The following is a 26,493-nucleotide window of genomic DNA, read 5'->3' on the forward strand; positions in this document are numbered from 1 at the left end:
CAGCAAATTATTTTTTTACACTTATGGCTTAAGCGCTGGCAACAGGTTGTAACGTGACGAAGCGAGGGTTAGATTTTTTTTCTTAAATTAAAGATTTATTTGGTTACAGTATCTTTTACCGTTTAGTTTTGTCGCTTTTTTAATGCATACGTTATGGTGTGTACAGTGAGAGTGTGTTTTATGTGATTAGTTTAAATTGAGTGAAAGCGAATATCCTACTTCAATACTCACAGTTGCTACAAAGAAGGACAGATAGAAGTAACGTTGTTATAAGTGAAAAGAAGTCATTTTAAAATTGTTTATAATAAGCAAGATTCTGTCTCTTAATTTAACTTTCCTTACAAGAGTAACGTTAGGATGTAACGGATGAAATTGCTTTATGTTAGCGGCATGAGAACGGAACTGTTAGTAAAGATTTGATTTTTTTTTCTACGGAGGATTTCATTAAACTTAACTAAGCAATGCGTAACTACATCGCTTCTGGCAGGCAGCCATACCAAAAATCTAAGTAGGGTTGCACCTAGCATGGTTGAGATGTGCTGGGTCTGCAACAGTATCAGATCCGATTCGAAATCGTCTAGTCATATGTTCCAAAACCAAAAACAAAAAATGGTTCTTTTAAAACATAAAACCAATTTGCCGCTTTGTGATTGATGTGCTATCGGAAGCAAAATGTGTGTACGTGTGTGACATTGAGTAAGGTAAAGAAATGCACCAAATACCGACAAAACTAAACCGGAAAAATCAGGCCAGTCAAAATAAGGAAATACAAATTGCAAGCCGTTAGCTTCGATTGTGATATATACATGAAACGATTGTGTAGTTGGGTACTCAAATGCTGCCCGGCAAACCCTAAAATACTCGGTACTCCCAGACAGGTCCGCGATATAAACAAAAAGGAGCAGCAACATAACAGATACAATACAAATTATAGCAACAAATAATTAAAAAGGTATTTTTAAGCAACAAAAAAAAAAAGAACATAATCCGTCAAATAAGAAATCAAGTGCTTTTTCTCTGTATCTCGTCACGCGCGCGCAATAACGTATTTTAAATGTGTTTTAAGACAAGCTGCACAAAAAAAAACAATTCAATAAAAAGAAGAAATAGGACAAAAACTAATGCAACGATTTTGAGGCCGTTACAAGTTGATCTTTTAACGCAATAATAATACTAAAGACAGCAAGAATTGCAATATTTACTAAACAGCAGGTAGTTTCGTAAACATTTTTGGCAAAAGAGTACTAGTAATTACTATGAAATGGGTATTCGAAAGCGCCTTTCCTCTGTTGTCCGTCGCACTTGTACAGCTGCATGCTATTGCTTATCAAAAGCTCATCGTTAACGGTTGAATGTACGCTCTTAGAATGCCTTTTAAAGCAATTTGAACAATTGTTTTAATTTCTCCAAAGATATGTGCTTTGTGCAAATGTGAAAGACAATTGTTGAAAATCGACAAGCAGAGTAAGGTTCTTTCCAAGGTTCACAATTTTTTCCGATATAGTTCTCTCCGCAATGAGTGATCGTAATAGTACACACCAATAGAGATTAAAAAAAAACTCCAAACACGAAAAACAGTTAACTAATAAAGGGAAAACTATAAGCATGGTTTAACCGAATTTACAATCATATATAATACAAACGCTAGCAATATAAGCATTCTGGGCTTCTTCGGGTGCGATTGAAATAGAGGAGGGCTAAATTAATACAAAGTACAGCAAACGTATGCACAAAACATGTTGCTTTTTGAAAGGAAAATATTTCTAACGGCACACCAAGAAAATGCACAAAAAGGTTTACCTTTTTACTAAAAGGATGCAGCAATTACTGAGCCTAAAACGAATAGTAGTTAAGCACGGTGCAAGAAATAAAAAACAATGCAAAACTTAAAATGAGGAAGCGTGTGAATGTGCTACAATTGTAAGATACCACGTATCTAGGAGCGTGATTTAGAATTTTGTTTAATGTTTTCTTTATCATTACCGCTCGTGTAACACGTTCTACACACGTACACGCATGCTAAATGAACCTGTTGCGGGACACTGTATGTGATGATCTACGTTCGCATGATACGATGTGTAAAAAAAGGTAGGTTAACGACACAAAATCGATACAGTCTGAAGTATGGAGGAAAAATTGACGATTTGTAGGGGGTTTTTCCTGGCAAAATACGAAACAAAAATTTCAACATTTATGCAAGAGTATACCAACCAAAGTTTGTGCTTTTGGTGCACTTGATGAAGGCACTAAAAGGGATCTTCGCGTTATTTCATTCCTATCAACGATAAAAGAAACCTCCCGTTTCCGTAGATGGTTTACTCAACATCCCTTATATTGCAAATAAAAAAAACAATTCCTTATCAATTTGCAAAACGAAAGAGACAACTGCAAAATAAATGATAAATTGAAAAATAATTGTCCTATGAATTTTATTTTGTTTTGTATCAATTTGAAGTAAGCAAGAAGGGTGCGTAAGTTGAATGAATGAAATGTGTATTAACCCTAAGCTCGTCAACCGCTTGGATTGCAAAATCCCTAAGTGGTCGCTTAAGGACCGCAAAATGGCTAAGAAATGATGGTAATATCACCGCACGTGACCTCCGCTACCTTTCAACATATACGAGGCTGAAAATTCTTCTGAGCATCTTCCTCTCGACCGTGGCTAAGTCGATATCCATGTCGATATCCAGTCGGCCAAAGTCCATGTGTATGTGAGTCCACGTATGTGAGTCCTGAGACTATAATGGTTCCATGAAGGATCCGGTTCGTCCGTCCCGAAAGGTTGTTTTTGAGCCGAGATGTTTTCTCAGGTTGTAGTATGATCGGTTGGCAGCCAGGACTCTTACTTCTATGTTTGGACGACTTCAAAGGAGGTGTGTTTAGATAACTACTGCAAAATTTTCTTTGACATTTACATCTTGGGATTACCTGTGTTCAATAGCGAATCTAACGGTGGGCGGAGCAGGTGGTCCGGCTCGTATAAGGGGCTTTGGAATTATAATCAAATCATCAAAAAAATGTACTGTAAATGTGTTAAATGTTCTGTTGAATGTAGTGTCTTTACGTTTATTCGTTACCGCACCTATTGTTTTCTTCCTTATTCATTTGACCAGGTTAAGGACCAGGCGAAAGTAATTAAGGACTTCGGACATTGGTTCCATAGTCAATTTCCGACTATTGACTAGACTTGCTAGGAGGATTTTCGGTGTATTGAAACGTGTAGCCCGTGTCTGCTCAGATGCTTGATAGAAGACTTTGTTCTGCTCAGTGGTTAGGTCGACACTGGAATATTGCTCGGTGATTTGGTCCCCATCGGCAAGAATCCTTCTTTTTCTTCTTGACTTAATGACCTTTAAGGTCACGCCGGCCATTGAATGGCTTACTAGACTTGAAGATGCCACGGAGTTGGTTAGTCAGACCTCACTATTCCGCACGGACGGGGCCGTAAAGATCTCCTCCTTAATGCCATCAACTTTGTTTAATCCCTCGTCGCACCACTTTGAATGCAACATAACCCTAATCTTTTCTTCACTCTTCTTTCACTTCAATTTTTTCTGTTTTTTTTTGTTTTGTTTGTTTCTTCAGTTCTGTCGTTCCGTTCAAGCTTGTCTTCTGTTTAGGTTCTTTTGTTTGTTCGTGTGTTCTGTTTAGGATTGTCTAAGCTTTGATTATTACAATTAAGGTTAGATATAGGACACCTAGTACAGTCATAGGTTGGATCAGTATTATTAAGCGTTGAACATGAACAGATCATAGCACGAAAATGGCAACAAACAACCCGTCCCGTAAAGTGCGTGATAAGTAATTTATTAATCAGTAAAAGAAGTTTCAACTTACTTTCATCTCGTGGATCTCTTAATATCATCTAGTGGATTTGTTAATTGATTGTTATTTTACGTTCTTCACTACGAAAACAGGTCTGCTGTATTGGTCATTAAAGACTTTTTGACCTAGTAGTAATAAAACTTTGCATGAATATTGTAACACTCTTGATATAAAGCAAAAAAAAAGAAAGTAAGTAGTTGTAAAAAAATTGTAAATTATTACATTTACAAACTTTAAAAATGTAATCATGCAAGCCATAAATGTAATGCTAAAGAAGAACAAGAAACATTAATTTTGAGAATTTTTATTACACAATGTCAACCTTGATGAATCATACCACGAAAATGACATACATTTGAAGCTGCTTTTATATAACAATCAAAACTAGAAGAGTTAATTTAATATTGGATAAGATATTTGACTTACTTTCAAGCCTCCAATTTGTTGATCGCCAGCATGGCAGGCAGATTGCCATTTACAGGGTTTATGTTTTAATTTTTCTTTCCCTTAAAATTGCTATACCTTCCATTTCACATACAGAAAAAGCAAGGGCCAAAAAAAAACAACCCAGACATATCTAAACGACCACGCATTGCCAACAGAAGTGTTTTTAATCGAACTTCGCATCCCCAACCCCTGGGTGGCATTTCTGTCAGCTGTTTTTGGCGCAAACTTTGCTTGTCATTTGCACGTGATTGAGGGACGACAACGATGGGTGACCAGAGAAGACCAACAGATATCAGTTTAATTGGTAAACTTTGCTCGTCTGGTGGTGTAGCTCTGTTTGCAATCGGGTTTCGTAAAACTTGGTAGCAGCATCTGCTGATCTCTTTTCATCAATCAAATCCATCTCTTTTTTTTCATCCCTTTTTTCCTACAAACTAAGTAATATGAAGCCGCGAGCTTTAACAACACTTTGCAATGGAACACACAGCTGGAAAAGCTTTCCCAGCTGTCACCTTGACCATACGCTTTTGGTCATCACATACACCCACACTAGCGCGTATCGGAATGTGCGTGTGTGTGTTAGGTTTGGCGCCGACGCAGGACCAACACCTTCATCAGTTGGTTTGATTTCCTGTCGCGGACAGGCATTCCGGTGCCTATCGGGTTGTATTTTTCTTTCCCATCGCACGTATGCCGTGGCCGAACAGGAGCAGTGTCTGTGTGCTGTACGGTGAATCTTCGTCTTATCCACGTCAGTAGCAGTCGTGCGAAGTGCACCGACGCGGTCGTTTGTTTTACGCGCTCCCGCGTTCTGTTTGGGCCAAGAACTGCACGGCACCATCGGTCTCCTCTCACTGCGACCATCAGCTGAAGGTTAGGTGTCGGTTTTGGTATTAACCCGGGAAAATAAACGGGGTGATCCAGTGCGAGCCAGGCGTGGGCTCGAGTGTCGCGTTGTTGCACCGTTGTTGACTGCAGCTTAGTTACAATTAAGCAAGTGGCCGTCGGAAGCTCTATCGCTGTAAACAGGTGCTCTTTAGGTGAAGTGAAAGAAGTTTTCCATGTTTCTACGTTTGATACTTGTAAGTTGGGGGGGAGTCCTATGGTGTGATATCAGAGAAACACAAATATGAAGGTTTATTGACATGCTTAACTAGCCACTAAGAACCGTAGATGAAAAGAAAGGAAAATCAAATAAGAGTACTAGATAGTGTTTCGTGCGTTGAACATTAGCAGCCAGTCCTATTCTGCATTAAAACTTCAACCTGATAATTCTGCCAAATCATACACAATCGTTTTCACTCCCATTTCCAAACCATCAACACGATCGTAAGTGTCAGGAAAGTGTGTAATTTAAAATCGTTCAAAACATTACCGTGTGGCAGTGTAAAATTTTGCTCCATGATGACATAATAACCTGTCAAACCTGGTTTCCATGCAACCGTGTTGCCCGCGGTTTTTCTTTCCCGCGGTGTGGTGGTCGATGGTGAGCTGAGGGAACGATACGGTGTGAAAATAGCAATAGGTGAGAAGGTGCAAACGATCGGACTTGATGAGTGAGTGCCTCCTCTCTAGCGCATTTTCAGTGTGTGTGTGCTCAGGACGCGGTTGAAAATGTGTGTTCTTTTTAACTTCCCTTCAGTTTGCGTTGCCTTTTTTTTTAAGTACGGGCATTGATTATTTTCACGCGCTACAAATTCGATTCACCTTGCCTTGCATTCCGTACCATCGATACACACTCCCCGCTCAAGACCGGTTGATTGAATGTGTGTGTATGTGTGTGTGTCTGTGTATTCATGGGTCATGTTTTAGTACATCGTGCTTACCAGTATAAATGTGTTCTCTCGTCGGTACTTCTATGAGTGATTGAACGGTACTCGAATGAGATAGACGAGGCGTGAAAAGAATCTATGTGCGTGTGTGAGAGAGAAAGAGAGAGAGAGAGAGAGAGCAAAAGAAGTACGTGACCTCAAGTGGCAACATTCTTCTTCACCTCATGTGACGATTCTTATGAGCGGGTGGTATGCGTGAAGCAAACCAGATGGCTTCAATATTTCGGCGTAAACGTGCTACTGTTTACGCGTTTAAATCTGTGTCCGCCATCGCATCCATGTCCGTGGTTGTACGGAAAATTTGATGCCCCCGGGTTTTCCTCCGATGCAAAAAAACCACTTGCTGTTTGGCTGATTTTTGGGTGGCAAAATGAGCAAATTCAAAATCGAATGGAGACGCATGGTGCCCCGTACCGAAGTACATGTGATTTTTTTGTTTTATTTTCGTTTATAAACACTGCAACCCGTGTATAAATCACGTATTGTAATTTCCACAGTATCCTTCCGTATTGGAGCATATTTTCCTGTGAATAATGTGTTTTATTGTCTTGTAAAGGTACAGTGCTCAGCAGACGCCGCTTGAAAGCAATGTAAAACAGTCCCTCATCGATAACTCGACAGTTGTTTGCAACCCATCGACCCATCCCCATCGTAAAGAAAACACGCGGTAGGAGTAGAGCGAATTGATATTCCCCAAAGCGGTAGCAAATTTTTGCCAACCATCCCCGAAATAGAATCTGCCATACGATCTCAAACACAAACTTCTGACTGGAAGTGCTGCTTCACGGTTATCGCGTGTGCGTGTGGAACAAGAAAATATTAAAGTGCTGCCTGCCCAAAAACACACTCAGAGGAGCGTAACATTTCCAGTGTGCAAATGTTTTGGTCGTAAAAATCTCCCACCCCAGGGTGCAGAAGCAGGGAACCGAAAAGCTTCTCGTTCTCGTGCTCGCGAATCGTGGCACATTCGGGTGTTTGGCTGTACGATGTGAGTGAGTGACCGTGCGTCTCCATTAGAAAGTGGCGATGAGTGTCGTTACGATGAGTGGCACATGGTGAGTGTGTGCATGCATGCTTGCTTGCTTGCTTGCTTGCTCGTCTGCCTTGCGTTTGCCTTGCGCGCCCACCGAAGCGCCACCGTGTGCCATGTGCTTTTGTTTACGGCCCACGTGCTTCGCTGGAACATTGCTTTCGTCGCATTCGTCGCCCTCGACGGTGACGTCACACCGTCGTCGGTATCCTTCGGTAACCCGTAGCCGGAACGTGCGCTGCCCGGTTCGGCGGTGTCCTCACCGATGGTCGCCATCCAGTAGCAGCAGTAGCGCGGTCAGCAGTAGTAGCGATGGTTGTACGGTTACGGCTCGACGATCCACTACTACGCGCGGTGGCACTGTGTACATGTGCATCCAGTAGTGGGTAGGTGTCCTGTACGTGTAGATATCGCTGCCCGTGTGTTCTTCGCCGGGTGTATCAAGCAAAAAGGGAGCATTGTTTGTGCGCGCGGTGAACGTGATTGTTTGGAGGTCGTCTGTTTCGGGTCGCTAGTGTTCGTGTGTGTGTTTGTGTAGTGTTTTTTTTTTCGAAACAAAAAGAAAGTGGCTTTTACTCTTCTTTCCCGGCGTGGATTGTGCACATGACCGGCGAACCAATGACTGCCCGTGGAGCCGTTGCTGGACGCGCACCCCATCTACAGCCCCCACACGCCAACCATCCCCTGCAAGCGCTCCGTACCGACGACATTGAGGTGCAGGTGCTCGAGCAAGGGATCGAGCTTTGTAGTGGCAGCAGCGGCGAACGTAAGGTAAGTGTCTATCATCATCATCATCATCATCAGCGGGCCCTTTCGGATATAATAAAGTGCTCAACAACCACCACCAGCGGGCAGATTGTTGTGTGCGCACATGGCACAGTTTTAGCTACACGCTGATGGGTTTGTGCTGTGTTTGTGTGGTTCCTCGAAAGTGATGTGACACACGCGCGACGCTCATTAATGTCAGTGTCAATCAAACGGAATCAATCCGTTCCGCTTCATCACATTAGCTTAGGAAGCAGCTGCAGCAGGAGGATTGCGATTGAGGTGGAAAGCAACAGAGAAAAAACGCAGAGAAAAAGAATGATCTAAAGAGAAGGAAAAAAACCTAGCACATCTCCAGTTTAGTGAAGCTTTTATCACCTACTCATAGACTGCCCGTTTGCTCGCAGCACGCCGTTGTCTCGTATCATTGTGGCGCGCAAAATGGCACACTGGCGGACAGTTATGTAATCGGGTTTGAGTTATTTTCCCAACCATAGTCCAGTACAGGGATCTCTAAACAGTTCTATTTGGAATCTAGTAATCTAGTGAGCCATGAACAAAATTTTAAATTATTTTGTACAGTGAGAAACAAGTATTTACCTTAAAATGTTTCTATCCCCATGAATTATATAATTTAAATGTTAATAGCAGAGTTTTTCAACAATCGCATGATATGGTTCGCTTTTTTGTTGAGGGATAGAATATGACCATACTTTTAGTATGGTCAAGTTGTACAGTGACGATTTGTTGAGAATATCTCAAACAATCGATTGTGAGGTATTGCAAAGGTGCGGAATTCTTCACTAGGTTTTTGTGCACAAAGTTCTGCATAAGGTGAAGAAGAACTGGTTGGTCACTAGAGAGTTCGATCAGACTTCGAAAAAAATTCAGAGATTGATAACACTGACATCTTCAGATAGTTGGGTGCTATCGATGGCGGGCTGCCTTCTGTCTTAGTTGACAGGACAGATCGGAGAGGATTTTCAAGACCATCAGAAGAACAATTGTTTGAACAGCCACAATTGATGCGTTGTCAGAGAATTTAACGGCAATTCTAGTCACTTCTTGAGAAAATAACACAGTCAGCTCAATCGTTTAAGAAAGAACTGTACATAGGAATAAGTTTATGAGATTTGTATCATCGTGTGCACTAATTCGTTGCACGTTTGTCAGGCTGCAGTGATCCTGCAGAGATCCAGTTACTAGTCTAGCCCAATTTAAGAACATAAGGAATGGTTTGAAAGGTTGTTTTGTATTATATGTTTGTTAAATTTTACTTTTATAAATATTTTAGTAGGACGGTTTAACGCCGTATTGTCCATTATTAAACTTTGTGTTGTTAATTATTCTTCTCTTGCATTAATTTTCCACTGCAATAAGCACATTAGCAAATCATTAATTATCCAGTTAAGAAATGCTAATACACGCTACTTGTATAATAAATGAAGGATTCATTAAAACGAATAACATTCCTTCAAGGTAATTTTGTGCAATCGCATGAAACATTAGGAAGGCAAATTAAAAAAATGGATAACAATGTTAATTTCCATCTTAAATTGAGCTACAATTCCAATAAGTAAAAAAATATTTATGAAATTAAATTACAAAATCTCAGCAGACCACAGATTGGAGACCCCTGTTTTAGTTTGATACCCCCATCGTTTGCTGAAATCGTACCCAGTCGAATAGGTCGTCCGTTGTAAATTGTTTATTGGTGTTTTGGTTGGTAGCTGTTTAATGTTGTTTCTATCTGGACAGGTGAATTACGGCTACCTTGTGACGATGGAGTACATGTCAGCAAGAAGCTGGACGATAAACAGAATATTTTTCTCCTAGGCTTAGGCTAGAAGGGATTTTTCATTATTTAAAAAAAATATTTCGGCCACAGCTGTCATTAAATAAGTTTTTTCTAAATGTTAGAGCAATAGAAACACAATTTTTAGGGTCGAAATTTAGAAGAACTGTATATTTAGGTACCACCGTAAGACTTCAATTACACCATGCAACCTACAAATTATCCATTGATCCAATTGCGACCGTTCACCCATAAAGCGGAACGATAAAATCCTACCGGAAGTCGTCTGATACCGCTCTCGTTGCTTCAATTATCTCTTCTGGGTCCTTTCGATCTCGACCTCTTCATCCTGTACGTTGGTATTACGAGGAGTTTTTGCTTGTTTTTTTACTCCACGCCCCCCCCCCCCCCCCCAGCAATTGGAAATTGGTTCCATCAGACAAATTTAATGGACCGTGCAAAGGATTGGGAAGCAATGTGTGTGTGTGCAAGCTATAACTAGAGTAGCACAAGAAGTCACCAAGGAAGTGTAAGAAGGCACACAGCATACTTACCACTGCTATTATACTGTTTGTGACAAAATGAAGCAGAAGAGACACATAAACCGAAAGGAGTGAAGCGTGGACGAATAGCAGAAAAAACGTGTGCTTAATTGAGCGAGATTGCTGATTTATTACAAGCAGAGCTCGCAGTAAAGGGTACTTAAAGAATTTAAGTTTTGTTTAGTTAAATGAAGCAAAAATTATGTTTTTGTTATAATAATCGACAATAATTTTGTTATAATAGAACGACAGTTTGCACCATTGCAAAAGAAAGACAAAAAAAGCGAAAAAACATTTAACAGGTAATTTAGAGCGGAATGTAAACGAAACATTGTTCTCCGGTGGGCCACTTGGTCGGCCATTCGGTTCTATTGGAAAAGTTTCACCAATAGCCATTTCCCTACGGTAATTGAGGTGCAGTGTTCCGTTTTTGTTTTGCTTTATTTATGGTTTTAATTGGCACTTTACCGGCCCTCCCCCCACCCCCCATCCGTTGCCGGTTTACACCGGTAAACAAGCTGCTTTGACAAAACTTACCTTCTCGGTTGAAGTTTGGGCGCTCTCGTTCCTTTGCGTAGAGACACCTGCAGTGAAGAGAAAAATCTATCTTGATAACGAGACCGTATTTTTCCGTACCGTACCGCTTCTTGTACAATAGAACCACAATAGATACAGACTGCTGCTGTAGCTTTGCTTATGAACAGCTGGTGTGACAAGGGTGTATTTCATTTCTCCCAGGGTGTTTTCTCTTCTTTTTGCTTCCTTAAACGTTTGACCGTGGTGAGCAGAACTTCACCTCTTTATCTCCACACTATCACTGTTTTATTTAGTGAGTAGCTGGCTTTTGTGTGTATGTGGCAGCTTTTAAGTAATTTACACCTCCGGCATCGATCGGGAAATGGTTCGCCAAACCGCTCCTTAAGGAACCATAAGAAGAAAGCAGATACGTTCGTATTGCGGCAGGAAGATTTTCTTACCAGGCAAAGCAGTTCTTGGGCCAGCTTGCAAAATACTCTCGTTTCATCCGAACTCTACCCGTTTGCTTAAAGGGACAAAGATTCCATGCGAAAAAGCTGTTTGGATTGTTGAACGATGGAGACGCCTGGTGGTTCATGCATTTTAGTTGGGTTTAATATTTCGGCTTATGAGTATGTGTAGCGCGCGAGAGGACCCATTTTGTTTGCCGCGAGGCAGCGGGGATACAATAAAGGGACACAACTAAAGAAGTAGCGAACACACACACACACACGGCCATAAGAAGGGTTTCCATCCCTTCATCATGTGCTAGCCCGCCTTCTGTTCCCCGGAAAAGCCGGAAGGCAAAACGCACGTAATTTATGATTGCACAACATTAAATAGAGTAACGAGTGGTGCTCCCTGACGATGGACTTTTGCCAAATGGTGGTACATGAGCGAGCGATCTGGCAGGAGCCGCGCGAAAAGTGCTTTGCTAGCGGAGGGCCATCGTGGCCCTCCGCAACGAAAAGGATTGGCGAAACCCGGTACGATTCTAAGGGGGAGAAAGACCATCTCGACCGGAGTTTTGTTTCCGAGCAAAAGTTTTCTTATATGTGCTTTTGTTGGAGTGTGTGTGTGTGTGTGTGTGTAAGTTGTATTTATACAAGGCGGCCATTCAAGCACTGATTGAATTGGTAATTGAATAGGGATAATAAGATTGCTTCGTAGATTATCCACTTATATCACTTAGCGTACTGAAAGCTTTTGATTATTACGATGCAAACAAATCGAAACCATGGTGAGAGTGGGCAGTTTTATGTGTTTTTTTGTATGATTGTTTTCTTATTGTATCACGCATAACTGCCACAAAAACTACTTACAAACCTTCCCATTGTCATATGTGTTCTGACACCCGGCAGTATACCGAGAAGAGTGGTATAAGTTTTAATTGCGATTCCAAGCATGCAAAACAGCTCTTTCTCTCTCTCTCTGCTTCTCTCTCTCTCTCTCTCTCTGCCTCTCTCTATTTCCCTGTAGCACCACTTGTCCGACGATCGTTAGCATGTAAATGATGTACAGTTCTTACCCTCTCATCGTGAAACCGTACCATGTTTAACAATGTTCTTCTGCTCCCTGCTTCAAACCCAACGCACGCATGCACACTTCGAGTCATTTCAAGTCATTTTGTATTATCGGATATCCGACATCCTTGCCCGTACACATTGTACACTCCCTCAGGGAAGTTGTTGACAACTGAGTTGTGGAGGAAACTTTACCCACTTCAACCGACAGCACGATCCTGGAACCTTTACCCCTGCTTTAACTTCCGATGCTCCGCCCTTTGGGTGGCGGCTGGGCAAGACGAATGTCTTGATGGACATTTGTTCATGCTGATCGGAGATGAAACCATTGTCTCCCGGTACAGGTACAGGGCGAACTGGGGGAATTCTTCGTGGCAAAACGCAAACAAAACGAAAAGAATCCTCCCCACGTGTCCTTCGAAATTCACTCAAGCGTCTTTCTGCTTTCTGCTGTGTTGTGTAATTTCGCCAAGTGGAAATATTGATCGGTTGCAAAGAGGAAAGATAATTTATTGTCATCTGAACGCGAAGGGAACGGGGCAGCGAAACAACCAGTGCAAACAATGGCCAACACTGGTAGAAGCTTCTGCCTCACTGCACAACGTTCGCACACATATATTCACGTGGCGTGCGCTTTTGTTTGGTATGTTTTCGAACCGATTGGATGAGACCTGAGTGTGGTTAACTTTATCGTGGCCAGTGTAGCAAACGGGATTGAGAAATCTATTCATCGAGTGATATTGTCCAACTTTCTTCATTAGGATGGATTTCTGTGGGCCGTTATTTGCTTACCAAACAGACCGGAATAAGTTTAGCATAGTTTAAGCGTCGGTGTGGAGCGGACCACGTCTGCTGTTTGCTTAGGGAATGCGGCGGGAGAGATGAGTTGATTGATCGTAGTACCGTAAGCTCTATTTGGTTTGGAGGCTCAACTCTACTTGCGATTGTTGCGAAAGTCAAAAGCCACACGGCCTCGCGACTTTAGCTACAGCTAAAGCAATCGAAGCTATCACCAGCTGGTTCGATTGCATGTTTATTGGTCCCTTTGTTATTGTGCTGAATAATGAGCAAATGTTGTAAAATAAATTGCATATTATGAATGTTACATTAGGCAAATGAATCAGAAAGTTCAATACAATACGATGAATTTTCACTAAATATTCATGGTGATGTATTTTTGACGTGCAAAGTACAATAACGATCACGACTTTCAATGGACACTGTAACTGATGAAGCAATATTGGTTCCAACTTTTACATGCTTTTTTGTGTGTATCGAATCCAACTGTTATTGTAACATGAATAATATGTCCATCATGATGTTGCATTAAGCTTTTCACGGGTGGACTTGTTTATGTTTATTGTGTTATTTATGAATGAAGCATGATACGCGACTTTTTTTTTGCCTGTCGCTTCTAAAACTTCTAACATCTCATCCCGCTCTTTATTGAGCGTAACGATCGCATCAACGCTAGAAGCTGCTTTCCCTTCTAACCAGATAATACCAAATCTAACGCTACAATCAGTCGCGTAATCGAACGAATCTGTTTAGTCGACAGAAACTTCATTTCATTTGACATAAGCTAGCTGTTGTTCCATCGCTTAGTCGGGGACATCCGAAATGCTCAATTCATTGCCTGCAACGTCAACACTAGCCCCGAATATACCCCTCGAAGGTCTCGTTAAGCTGTTCCACATTTGGAACCATCCATAATCCGTGGCCAATTGTCGTAAATCATTCATCACTCATTACCCAATCATTCGTCAATATTCGCCGGACGTGCCTGCAGCGCACATGTTTTCGGTCCATAAAAGCAAGAACTATCGAACACCATACACAAACACATAGCCACGTGAGGTCAAGATCCAATGGGTGGAAAATGCAATTATCCTTGTTTTGCCCACTGTTACCTACCGTGTTTTGCACACGTCGTTGTGGTGAGTGTGCAGAACATGGACAAACTTTACCGTAACGGTTGGATGCATTTACATTACGGTACAGAATGACAGGGATGATGTTTGTTCTGTTTATTCTTGTATTGTATGTGTATGTGACAATAAAAAAGTGCAGATAAATGTCTCATGAACAAGCACTAGACGCTTTTATTCGTTTGGTGTCCAATTAGTTACATTTAATTTGTTTTTTTTTCTGCTTTGACAAAGAATAATATCTCTTTTATTGGGATGGTATAATACACCATCTGCAAATGAGACAGCGTTTAGCACGATGAAATGAGTATTCGGATGGGTTTTAGCTAATTGTTCAAAGTAGTACATTGTTTTACTAGCTCTTAATTGAATCCTTTTTGCCTGATTTGCCATGCATGCGAATATGTGGTAAAGCTTTCCCAAAACAAAGGAAAACAAAAGAATCGTTTCATACATTAATAGGGACACGCAAATCTCATCTCGAACCCCAATTGCAAACACCGGATCCCATCTCGGATCCTAGATCTAGGGTTCTGAAGCCTATATCTTGAATTCTGGCCGCCAGGTCTTGATCCTGGATCCCGGATCAAGGATCCACGATACTGGGCCTCGGATACCATCTTGGATTATTTTTTCTTATTTTATTGTATGCTTTATTCTATTATCTTTTGTATGTTTTATTCCAAGATTGGAATTCTGATATCTGGTGCCCAGTGGTTTGGCGACATCGGCGCCGGTCTTCAAACGGCAGAACCGGCATTTAAAACCCATCCGGACCCACCCTCCTTTAATTTTTGGAGTAAACCTGTGATTATCGGGACAGCTAGTTACTGACACATAATTTGCAACATTTTCTTAATGAGTAAAAAATACATCAATTGCAAATATTGCAAAGAGCATGTGATATTATTTATATTTATTTTTTTCGTATATCTGCCTTAAGGACTAAATAATGTAACCTAACAACTAGAATCAAGGGAAAGATAAGGAAAAGGAAGCACGAAGACTTGAACAAAAAAAAAAATGATAACGGGACATGATAGCCGGATAGATCGTGAGAGTTGTTAAATGCAGATTGCGCCCTTGCGGAAAGAGTCCTCTTGGCCTCTTGGAGAGGAGGTCTGACGCGCAGGTGACGGGAAGATGCATGGAGGGAAGAAGAAAAGGAGCATGAATATTGCTGAACAAGGAAGCTTGGGAATGAGATATGTTCCTAGTGATAAAGACTGAAATTTCTTTCCTTTTTGCGATCTAATTGGAAGATGCGTAATAACCGTGTCTAGTGATAAATCCAATGACAAACACAAAAAGGTAAACAACTATAAACCTTTGCTTTAAAGTTACGATAATTTCCCGTACGCAGTAGGAAACAACAATATCGAATTGTAACAAACATCTGAAGAACAAAAGCATTTAATAACATTTTTTCATGGAATGTCAAAATGATATGAATGATAGGATATGACCTATATGCTATGAGACACATGAGAAGGTGATTATAGTCTTCTCCATTTTTATTCGTTTATCTGCTCTTTCTTTTGAAACCAGCAATATCCAAGATCAAATGGCCGGACAGTATCTACCCTTTTACTATTCTTTTATGGCACCAGTTCTCTCTGGCTTCACATTTCAAAAAATATTATTTCTAAGGACATTTCGAAACGACTGTTGGATAGTTCCATCGTTACGGCGTAAAAACAAGCGTACAAAAAGACAACCTATTCCAAAACTAAAATACAGATAACTTTATAATGTAATGTGAAAATGTTTATTGCTTTCGTTAGACAAAGTTATTTGATTTTCAAACCACAAGTGTTCCTATTTGCTTGATTTTACTTTGCTTTTTCATTTCCCTTCCCTGTTTTGCATCCATACTCGCTTGCCGAACGTTCACCATCGATAACGAAGCGCTATCAGAAATATTATTAAGATGGAAAAAAAACATAAAGCACGAAATTGGAATCGAGCTTGTAACAATTCGCGACCAACTTTACCACAGTTGACCTAAAACAAACCATATCTACGGCACAGACACTAAGGCACACAGTCTGTGCGAATGCGAAACGAACGACCAGCGTCCAGACGTATTCCACTGCCACTTACTGGCTGGCGAAATTAGGTTAAAAGAATCGATCCGTACCGTACCGTCGCAGCTTCTGGCGTCAAATCGTTTGCGTTGGATAGTAACCTTCTGGTTGTCCGATAAGAAATGGAAAATTGTGCCAAATCGAAATGGACGAAAGGACAGCCCGGTTCCCTAAAGGATTCTTCCTCTCCCCAAAATGGCTAGTATGTCAGGCCAACAGTTCCCTCCCCCCCCCCCCCCACGAGAATGATAAACTATTTCCTGTCATGTTCGTGTCATTTCTTCCTGCTGTGACAGTGTGACATTGCCTTCGGGGCGGGAAAAGTATGAAGGGTTTCAATTTTTGAAAAGCAACGCTGCAGCACCGGTGCAATATACGTGCCTGAAGTGTACTCGTGCGTTCGTTCGATATTAGTTTGAGTTTGGCCAGGTAAAACGGGGTTCATGGATCCCTGTGTTTGGCGGCACTGCATACAGAAGAGATGCGATTAAATTTTTCAGCAGCCAAAGATCGGGTTGCATGACGTTCTGGAGAATTTTGAAGGCACGTTGCAAAAAGTATTTTGATACGGTGGCAGGAATGTTCGATGCAACGACGACGCATTCGAAATTCGCCAACAATGTTGCATTCAGTTTGACACGAGTGGAAACATATTTGTGTAAAGGATAAGTTGTAAGGAATTTCACCCTATCTTTTTGCCATTGGATTGTGTGTGAAATTTTTTAAAGCAACATAGTGACGTAGACAAATTTCATAGAATATTGAATAAACTCTCTAACTTAGGACTGAAAACAAAATACAAACTAACGATAAATACAACATGAACTATACCGCTCTTTGGACTTTGCAAACTGAGTACTTTAAATACAATATGTAAAAAGGATAAATATTTTTATAAACCTATAGGTTAACCTTAATTTAGACTAAAGAGACTTTACACAAACTTTTTAGATACACTCAGAGCCTCATTTGGCCTTCTAATCCCTCCCCGACCGTCTCTGTCGATCAATCAATGAAGCCAGTATTGTGGCAAAGCTTTACAATCACTTGAAGCTGGATAGCCAAAAAGGTAGAAGGACTTGGCCTGCGATGAAGTTATTATAACATTATTATATGGTAGAAGTTATTATAACAACCAATTTCATGGACCTTTCTAGACCTGGAAGGCTCAAAACCTTTCACAGCATGTGGACAGTGACCGGAAAAAAGCTGTAAGGGTTTAGGAACTTAAAGTTAGTTAAATTAAATTTTACTTATGCTAGATATTAGAACTAATCTCCGAAATATTGACTTCTAGGAGTGAATTATCAGTCCTGACAGCCTATAACTTAAATCCTATTTAACCTTCAACCCGCTTCTGCTCTATGATCTAAACCTAATTTTTGTATTAGTCATTGTCCGATTAAAAGTCTTCACCCTTATTGCATCGTTTTTCGGAATGAAACGATTGATACAATAAAGTAATTGTTTTATTATGTTTGTTACTAACCCTACATCGGTGACAGTGACAGTCGAAGTCGAGTTGCAGTCGAAGCTACAGGATTGCAGCTATTTTTAAACAGTTAACACCTTCCGTTAGCATTGACGTCAGGGTTCTTGAACAGCTGTTGCTTCGCATTGTACGGTATCAGCAAACAAACTCATTCTTGGCACTTATTTGTCTTATTCTTTGCCCGTTTTGTCCATTTTACTCCACCCCTATCGCCTTTGCATGCATATTTTACAATCCAATTAGATACACGTCACTAGTCAGTCACCTGAAGCTTACTCGAGCTGTAGTCAACCTGACGTAGAAACTGACTTGGTTCTCCTTTTTTTTCCTACATTCTACTCCTTCCACCCATCTGTAGACGAATGTAACTAGCGGCCCATCATCTGGCAGTGCTGGTGGTCCAAAACCTCCGACCAATTTTGGCCGTGGTCGTATCAGCCTTCAACCATCCACAACCGGCACCACATCCCTCGTAACAGGCAACACCACCGGTCTAGCGGCGGGGTCTAATGGTGCAGCGTCTGCCGGTGCAGTTCCGCCAGGTTCTCGGATAGCATCACTCAAAAATCCGGTCGGTTGGGTGTGCTGTGCACCGTGCATTTGGCTCCGGAGTTCTTCCGCCGTCCACAAGATGGCGATAACGGCCGCTACGCTGCTCGTGACGTCTCTGCTCGTCGCTTCGCCGATACTGTTTCTGATATCGGCCGCACCCTCCCAGTTACCGCGCGATTGTTTTGCAACGGATGAGGATGACTGCCATCCGACACCGGCACCACCGCCCGTTTGTGCCGATCCGATTTGCCGTGCTGCGGCCATTAGTATATCGTCCCGAATGAACTGGGACGTTGAGCCGTGCCGAGAGTTTAAGAACTACAGCTGCTCCACGATGGAGAGTAGCCTGCGGGCGGTAAAAAGCGCCCAAGAGTTGGCCGATACGCAGATGCAGCGTAAGCATTCTAACGGCTGCTGATTATGTGCATTATACGGGTTTCTCAAAAAAAAAAAAAAAACCTCCAAATTTCTCATCCCACAGAGTTGCTTTCGCTTAACACGACGAGTGGCATCTTTCGAAAGTTGGGCCGCCTGTATGGTAGCTGCCTGCGGCAGGAACTGAACGACACCAGCATACGGAGGCGGCTCGATCAGCTCGGTGGCTATCTGCACATTGGATCGGTGGGACCACAAAGCATATCGCCGTTGGTAGCGAAGATTCAAGCGATTGGACCGCTGCCACTGATCGGCATCTACTACGATCTCAGCTACGGCCGCAAGCCCCAGACGCTGCTGATCATCGATGGACCAAATACGCCACCGAACATACTGGAGGTACGTTATCCGTCGCCCCCCGTATCGTACTGGTGATTATACTCGAATGCTAAACGATACCTTTCGTCATAGAACCCGGTTCGATGGAATGGACCAAGGGCAGCGCCCTATGACGTGGAGGAGGTGCCGGAGCTGCTAGACGAACTAATCAATACATTTCTACCGTTGGGGCTGAGCGCCGAACAGAGGCAGTCGGAACGGAACCTTATTTTTAGCTTTATTCGTGAACTCAATCAGGTAATAAAAACATTCACACCATAGTAACTGCTGGATAAAGCGGGAGAAACAGAACAGAACAGAACGGAACTGGTGACGTACACGTAGGCTCATAACATATATAAATGGTCTAGAATGTGCCCTATCACGTGAATTCCATTGCTGGCGTGGTCTTTGGGTGTAGCATTTTATAAGGTCCCTTAAGAGCAGCATGGTCCATCTTTACGAGGTGTGTTTATAAAAATAGTTCTAGAAGGCTTTTTATCAACCAAAATAATGTCACTACTTCGGATGGTGCATCCCTTGGGAAGGACTTCGGATTGTCCTTGGACTTGTTGTTAATATGAAACATACAAATGTAGTCAAATTAACTCAATGTTTAAATTGCAGTGGACACCAAATGGAGTCGATTTGATCTGTAATCGTGATATTGCCATACATTTGCTTGTGTGATGTGATCCATTAGAGTTTAGCCTATCACGAATGTAAATTGACATCAATTTAAGACCTTTAGCTATGAATTATGTGCATGATATTTCATTGACTCACTTGCTTAATGCTTGCTTATCAGTCCTGACCTATCTCTTAAATATTTTTAGTCGTCTATCAAATTTAAAAATATTTTTTGATTTTAATCTATCATTCAATAAAGCAATAAGAAAACGATTTTGTTAGTTTATAAATTAAACAAAAATGTTGATACATTCAACAAGATGATGTGAATTTATTCGAAATTCGGGTCGAAATTCTAGGCCCCTTAAAATAGATTATTTTCTTGAACTTTGAGGACAATTTCCTCAGAACTTTTGGGATTAATTTTATGTTTCCATTTTTCCATTTGGCCTTTGTGGCCACTAATCAACCGAATATAGATCCATCCCGAATATCTATCTACCCAGGAAAAAATTATAAAAAGAGTTATGCTTGACCTTAGGTGAAGAAATCATTATCAAAGCCAAGAGAATGTTTATCAAAAATCCTTTCTTTGTTAAACTTCGTACATACAAATTTCGTTCGTCAAGCTTTGTTAACAAAAATAAGTTATTAACGTCACGAAATTTGAAAAGAAAATAGATTGAAATCATTACATTTTCCATTCCTCCACAGATTCGACGAAATTATGTACAGAAGGATTTTACTACCAGTTACGTCCTCAACAACGTGACTGCCCTCTCGAATGCTCATCCTTTTGTAAGTGAAAGCTCCCAACAACTGAAAATCAAAATGGGAAAGAAAACTATTTCTAAACTTTCATTCATCTCCCATGCTGCTCTCTAGCTCGCGTGGTCCGAACTAGTACCGAGCAACTGGACCGGTCCGATCGTGATTCGAAGCCCCGAGTACCTGCGCCAGCTACGAAAGCTTTTGCTGCAGTACCAAAACCGTGTGATCCACAACTCGCTGCTGATGCTGTTCGCACTGAACACACTACCACCGGGCCGTCCGTCACCGTTGGTGTGTACGCGAGCTACAAACTGGGCCCTGCCCGAAGTAACATCCGCCCTGTTTGTGGCCCAGTACAGCGAGGAGGTCATACGGCACGCTATTCAACGGGTAAGTTCAGGGTTCAGGGTTCAGGGCTACGGGAATGAAATTCTACCAAAACTTACGAGGTTTGAAGGATTCGTGGGGACCCTTTAACCCTGTACACGCTATCCTTTGACCGTGTTTGACCGTGAATAGGACCTTTGGGTTTTTTGGGAACTAGTATCGTTGAAAAGCGGGGGGGAATCAATTAACTTTACCCTCATTAACGGGAGTCAGACCAGCCTGTCGTGTTTCGGTTTGGGTGGATTGTTGTAGCTAGCGATGGGAAATCGTATCAAAACATGAAAACACGCCGTAATCAGTAACATTTATGCTATCATTATGTGTTTGCTCACTAATGTGAATTTCAAAGGATGTAGCTTCAACCGGCTAAGCTAGTTTACAGAAAATGTTTTACATTTTATCGATTGGTAAAATAAAGTTCCATCTAGCTCAACCGACACCCTAATCCGGGTTAGTTGACCTTTTTTTTTGGTACGAGTAGCGTGCTGTTTTAGGCATCTCTATTCAACGGATTCACTCCTGCCCGGGTATCGTCCGGGTAAATGGAACGTCAAAAGTTTGACAGCAATAAGAAGAAAAAAGCGGCGTCTGTGTACACCAAAACATCCCTCATGACATGATTTATGCATGCTCACATGGCAACAAAACGATAACATCATTACTCATCCGCTATGTAACATGCGTTTAAGGTTAATTTACGAGCACGGCATAACGGGGCGGCCTGTTTTGCGACGCAAAACGACTCCCGGCCATCCGGTTCATCCCAGATGAACCATAAATCTGGGCTCGGTGTAATTTTGTGATTTTCTGCAATATCTGCTGGTGATTTGATTTACCGCTCAATGGAACCGTTTGCCCGCACGTCCGCACCCGCCCCAAACCCCTACTTCCCAGCTGCAGAGACCTCACCCAACAAATGGAGTACTAATTTTTTGTGCCATTCCGGTTCGGCTTTTCCTTCGTGATGTTTTTTTTTTGCAGACGGAAGAGATGTTCGAAAACATGAAGCAACATCTGAAGCGGGCACCGTCGTTGCGAGGCGCGGCACTGGTACGACTGTCCCAACTGAAGGTGCAGGCCAAGGTTTGGCCCACGTTGTTTAACCGGACGGAAATCGCTTCCGTGTTGGATGAGGTGAGTTGCTGCTCTCTCGGTTTTTGTGCGTGTGTTTGTCTCTTGTCTTCGAAGTTTGCTAAAGGATTGCATTTTATTCTTCTTCCAGATCGAAATCAGCTCGGACAATTGGTTCGAAAATGTGCTGAAAATTTACGAAATCAACAATAATCGCACGAAAGCGGTGAACTTCACCGTGGATTCTTCGCAGACAGCGTAAGTAATAAGCAATCGTAGCTACAGACACCCAATGTTTGGTGTTATTTTTGATTTACTTAAGGTAAAATGTTTGCAGTAGTGTAACTAAAATAGTTTCTTTCATAGTTTGTGCTTGCATTTTAAGTGGTTTTAGTTTACCGTAGACATCCTTTCAATAAATCTCGGTAAAGCGCCGCCGTAAAGTCTGAAATTATTTGACGGGTTGGATAGTTCGGTGTCATTTGTATGACATTACTTACTCAAATGGGTTCGACAATGGCAATTTGCAACTCACTAATGCGTTCGAGAAATCCTTCTGAGCTTCTTCCTTTGCGGATTTTTAGTTTTGGTCGTGCTTTGGAGCTTCTTTTTAATGGCAAAATGATTTTCTAGATCACGCTCTAATAGTTTACTAACCATACTAATAACACGTAATCCTGATGTCAGTCCATATTACGGAGGAACGGTCCGGATAAGCTTGGAATCCTGGTCCTGCCGTGTGAAAACCGAAATCCCAGGAGATGTAGATGTAGAGAAGTATACTCGGGGTCCCTGATGTTTGTTTTAGACCCCAGTGCAGCACAGTTTTAATTTTGATGTTGACGGTCCTCGATAACTCATTCCGTCTAGGGTCTCCAAACAGCTTAAACCGCCACTGGGTAGGCTATGTAGGGAAGGAAGATTGAAAGCCCAACGGATTTTGGGTGCCCTTCCTATGGAGACTGTAACATTTGTTGCTCGAAGTACTGAAACAGGCTTAAAGCTGTAGTGTTTTGTATGTCTACTTCCTTATATAAGAAGGTCTTGTATTATTGCTTTCAAGATTTACTTGCTTTAACGACCATCGACAATCAGCTGCTAAAGGCTCTTCAAAATCGAGAACTTTAAGAGTAAATCTGTATTAAACTGTAACAAAACTAATATTAATTTCTGTACATTGTAACTCAGACTGATTTAAAACTCTATCCAGTGGCGGGTTAACCTAAGGGCGTTGTTGGTGATCGACCGGGTCTGTGGCTCATTCAGGGACTCGAAAGCTTTCTTGTAAAAGGGTCCCTCGGTCGCATGATGAAAATCTACAGTGTGTAATTATTCCCTGCTAGCAAAACACTCTAAAGATTCTTCTAAACCACTGCTCAAAAGAAGGATATTGGCAGCTCCCATGTAAAATCTGCCAAAAACCTTCTTTTGAGCAGTGGTTTTTAAGGCTCTTTAGAGGGTTTTTCGCATGCTTGCAGGGTTTTTATCTTTATTAAAATTAGTATTGTTATGTAAGCGACATAAGACTAGATGGCTTTTTGTAAAAAATAATAATAGTGTAAAATAATCAATCAATAATTTTTGGCCTTCATTTGTATTTGTTTTGGAGGAATACCCATAACAAAAAGCTCAATAACTCCCTCCCTGTTGCAGGTACGCGTATCCACAAATCTCGAAAGTATTCTACGACACCCTGTCCCACTCGATCGTCGTACCCCTGTCGGTGATCCTGGTGCCGTACTTTAACCCAGTGCTTCCACCGTACCTGCACTACGCCTCCCTCGGCACGACCCTCGCCAAAGAGATCCTGCGCTCCATCACGAAAGCGTTCGAGACGAAGATCATGCAGTGCGTGCCGAGTGCGGTGAGCGTGTTCTCGAACGCCAGCCGGATGGAGCTGTTGATCCATTCGGGCGGGCTGCAGATCGCGTACCACACGCTCCTATCGCTGTCCGGACCGATCAAGGGCATGAATCGGCTGCTCGGGTTGAGTTTGACGCCACCGCAAATCTTTTTCCTGATCTCCGCCCAACAGCTTTGTGCCGAATCCGACTACAGTGGGATCGATGTCAATTCGAGCGATTTCGATGAAATGTAAGCGAGTGATCAATCATTGGTGGAAGTTTGATTATTAATACTTCATTTTCGCTTTCTCCTGCTCACTCTTTCAGACTTGCCTGGCTTATTTCACAGGGCGGCAGTGCATCCGATGTCTTTCAGTGTCATTCGACCACTAAGTTAAGTTACCAGAAGAATTGCGACATATGGTAGACGGTGGCGACGACGGCCTCTGCGCGTCGCTAAGAGCACCGAAGCGGCAGAACTGATGAAGAATGTGGTAACACATAAGAAAAGAAGAAAAGTTCTAGTGATAATGAAAGGAGCAATCTTTCGTAGCAAAATAGGTATTAAATTACACAAAAATTAAAAGAAAACAAAAAAAAACATTAAAATTTAAAAAATGGAAAACACAGACACAAAAACTGCAATTCGAGAAGGAAACCTATATAAAAAAGTTATAGAAAATGGTAAGAGAAAGAGGGTAGAACATTTTAGCCATCAACAAGTGATAGTGATCGTGGGAAAGGGGTAGGAATAAATGCTATGTTCTGCTGCTATTAAATTTATGTTAAACGCTTAGATAAAGAGAAAGAGAGAAGTTTAAAAAAAACGTACAAACCATGTTGCATGTTTCGTATAAAGCTTTAATATGATGAGTTGCAATCATTTTGCCATGTAATTGTAAAATATCCTTCCATACGCGTAACGTACGTTCCAAGAACAGGAAGAAACTCGATCGGACTTATAAAGCAAACTAAGAAAAGAACTAATAAGTCAATTAGGCATTATTTTGTTGCATTGTAATGGGTTTATTTTTGCGAAATGACGGTGGCCTGCTAGTCTGTTAGAGCTGTTAGTTAGTTAAGACCGGCCGGTAGTTCTTGATGGGTCTTGTTAGATGTGTGATTGTTTCCTTTGTTTTAACCATACATTAATGTAAGCGGCAAAAGTTCAAGTTGAAGCGTCACTTATGCGTCCCGCAAGGCTGCAGCAGTGTATTGCGAATAGTTTATTAGCCTGTAACTGTTGAGAGACCGTGACAATATATCCACCACCGAAAGCGAAGGCAGCTGGAGGGGAAGGTAACCAGTGAGGCTTAATCTAGGTCAAGTTGAAGTCTATTGAGGTAGGGAAAGATCCTTGCGATTTCTTTTTATCGGAGTAGCAGTGTTAGCGTATTGTACCGTAGGTGGTTGCCGTTAAGGCGTGTTGAGCCGGGGAAATGGAATAGAGCAGGATGGGAAACTAGATAATGGTACTTGTTACTACCACTGTTGTATTACAGCGTTGTGCATTTGATATTATGATTTTCAGAACAACCTTCACAATATATATCTATACACTCACACACATAGAGAATCTTACACATATAGTGTTGAATGTGTGTCCTGTTTGTAGCGAAACAGTGGCCAAGCACGTAGCACGTACTGCCGTTGTGTAGCGTACAGTAGTATCTACAGTGGGTCGGTTAGAAAACAGTGGAGTGTGTCGAATAGTATTAACAAGTAAGAGCAGAATACAATAGAAGAACGAACCAGAACGAACAAAAAGAACAAATTTACAAAACGTGCTACGGAAACGTGAAGTTCCGTTGTTTTGCTAGTGGAAGAATAGCAGGACACTAGAAGCACTACTATCGCGTAACACGCTATCGGAATTGAACGTACATTTAGTAGACAGAGGGAACGCATAGCAAGTACGTAACAAAGAAAAAATGCTGGGATTCATCGATATCAAAGTAGATCTTTAGTAGCAGCAAAAAACGATATTTAGGATGTATTAGCAGACAGGAACGTTAGGAATGAACCCAACAATTTATCACAACCCAGTAGAAATTCTCCAACAGCTGGACATAGAAGAAAAAAAAAACAGCAAAAACAGCAGAAGTGTACCTTAATGTTAAAAAAAATGCATATATCTCTCCCTGAAGAACTGAATGTGACGATAAGCTGACCGTGATAGTGACTAGTGACGGAATAATAATAGTAGTACTCGGTTACGGATTGACGGATGCAGTTATCACCCCCGGTGGAAGAAGAACATTAGCTCATTTTACTAGAGATACTCTTTTGAAGAAGCAAGTGGATCGTAAACACGTGTCACATAACACTTTAGGTAAAGAAAATGCGTGATGAGTATTTAATTCAAACCATTTGAAAATAAAACACCTTTTAAAGCGATTTAGGATGTAAAATTTGAAATGAAGAACAAAAAACACACTTACACGCATACTGAATAAAAACATTAAATCCTCAATTTTAAGAAAATGTGACCCTAAATTAGGCTGATACTTTGAATTAAGGGTTTAATTTTTCAACTAACTTCCCAGCCTTACATTGTCTCGGTGCGGCAGGCTAGCAGTCAAATTTTAACGGAAAAACACACACTCATTCAACCAACTGGAGAGCTTAATGACAATTATAGGCAAATCAATGCCACCGAAACACACACACACACACACACATAATGGTCGCGTGCATTTTATG

At 41.5% G+C, this 26,493-nt stretch overlaps 2 protein-coding genes across 2 annotated transcripts in view; one reads left to right on the forward strand and one right to left on the reverse strand.

The window, feature by feature from the left end:
• The window catches only part of LOC126557318 (serine/threonine-protein kinase Pink1, mitochondrial), a 251,977-nt gene extending 226,598 nt beyond the window's left edge, over window positions 1–25,379 (reverse strand). The window contains exon 1 of the mRNA XM_050213039.1: window positions 25,373–25,379. The gene's annotated coding sequence lies outside the window, so the exon portion shown is untranslated. The remainder of the gene's footprint in view (window positions 1–25,372) is intronic.
• LOC126559747 (neprilysin-3) lies at window positions 7,661–24,217 on the forward strand. The gene is made up of 10 exons (XM_050215919.1): window positions 7,661–7,905; window positions 18,141–18,729; window positions 18,816–19,108; window positions 19,181–19,345; window positions 20,432–20,515; window positions 20,603–20,878; window positions 21,857–22,009; window positions 22,098–22,204; window positions 23,600–24,040; window positions 24,118–24,217. Exons 1-10 carry the CDS (start codon window positions 7,738–7,740, stop codon window positions 24,215–24,217), a joined length of 2,376 nt encoding a protein of 791 aa, XP_050071876.1. The 5' UTR covers window positions 7,661–7,737.
• Window positions 25,380–26,493: the final 1,114 nt, after the last annotated feature.

The sequence above is a fragment of the Anopheles maculipalpis genome, chromosome 2RL (assembly GCF_943734695.1).
Source record: "Anopheles maculipalpis chromosome 2RL, idAnoMacuDA_375_x, whole genome shotgun sequence".
In the NCBI taxonomy this organism is placed as follows: Eukaryota; Metazoa; Arthropoda; class Insecta; order Diptera; family Culicidae; genus Anopheles; species Anopheles maculipalpis.

Coding starts and splice junctions, on each gene's coding strand:
- LOC126559747 (XM_050215919.1), top strand. CDS start 7,738: ATGACCGGCGAACCAATGACTGCCCGTGGAGCCGTTGCTGGACGCGCA. Junction 18,730..18,815: donor GGCCGATACGCAGATGCAGC/GTAAGCATTCTA, acceptor CTCATCCCACAG/AGTTGCTTTCGCTTAACACG. Junction 20,879..21,856: donor TACGGCACGCTATTCAACGG/GTAAGTTCAGGG, acceptor TTTTTTTTGCAG/ACGGAAGAGATGTTCGAAAA.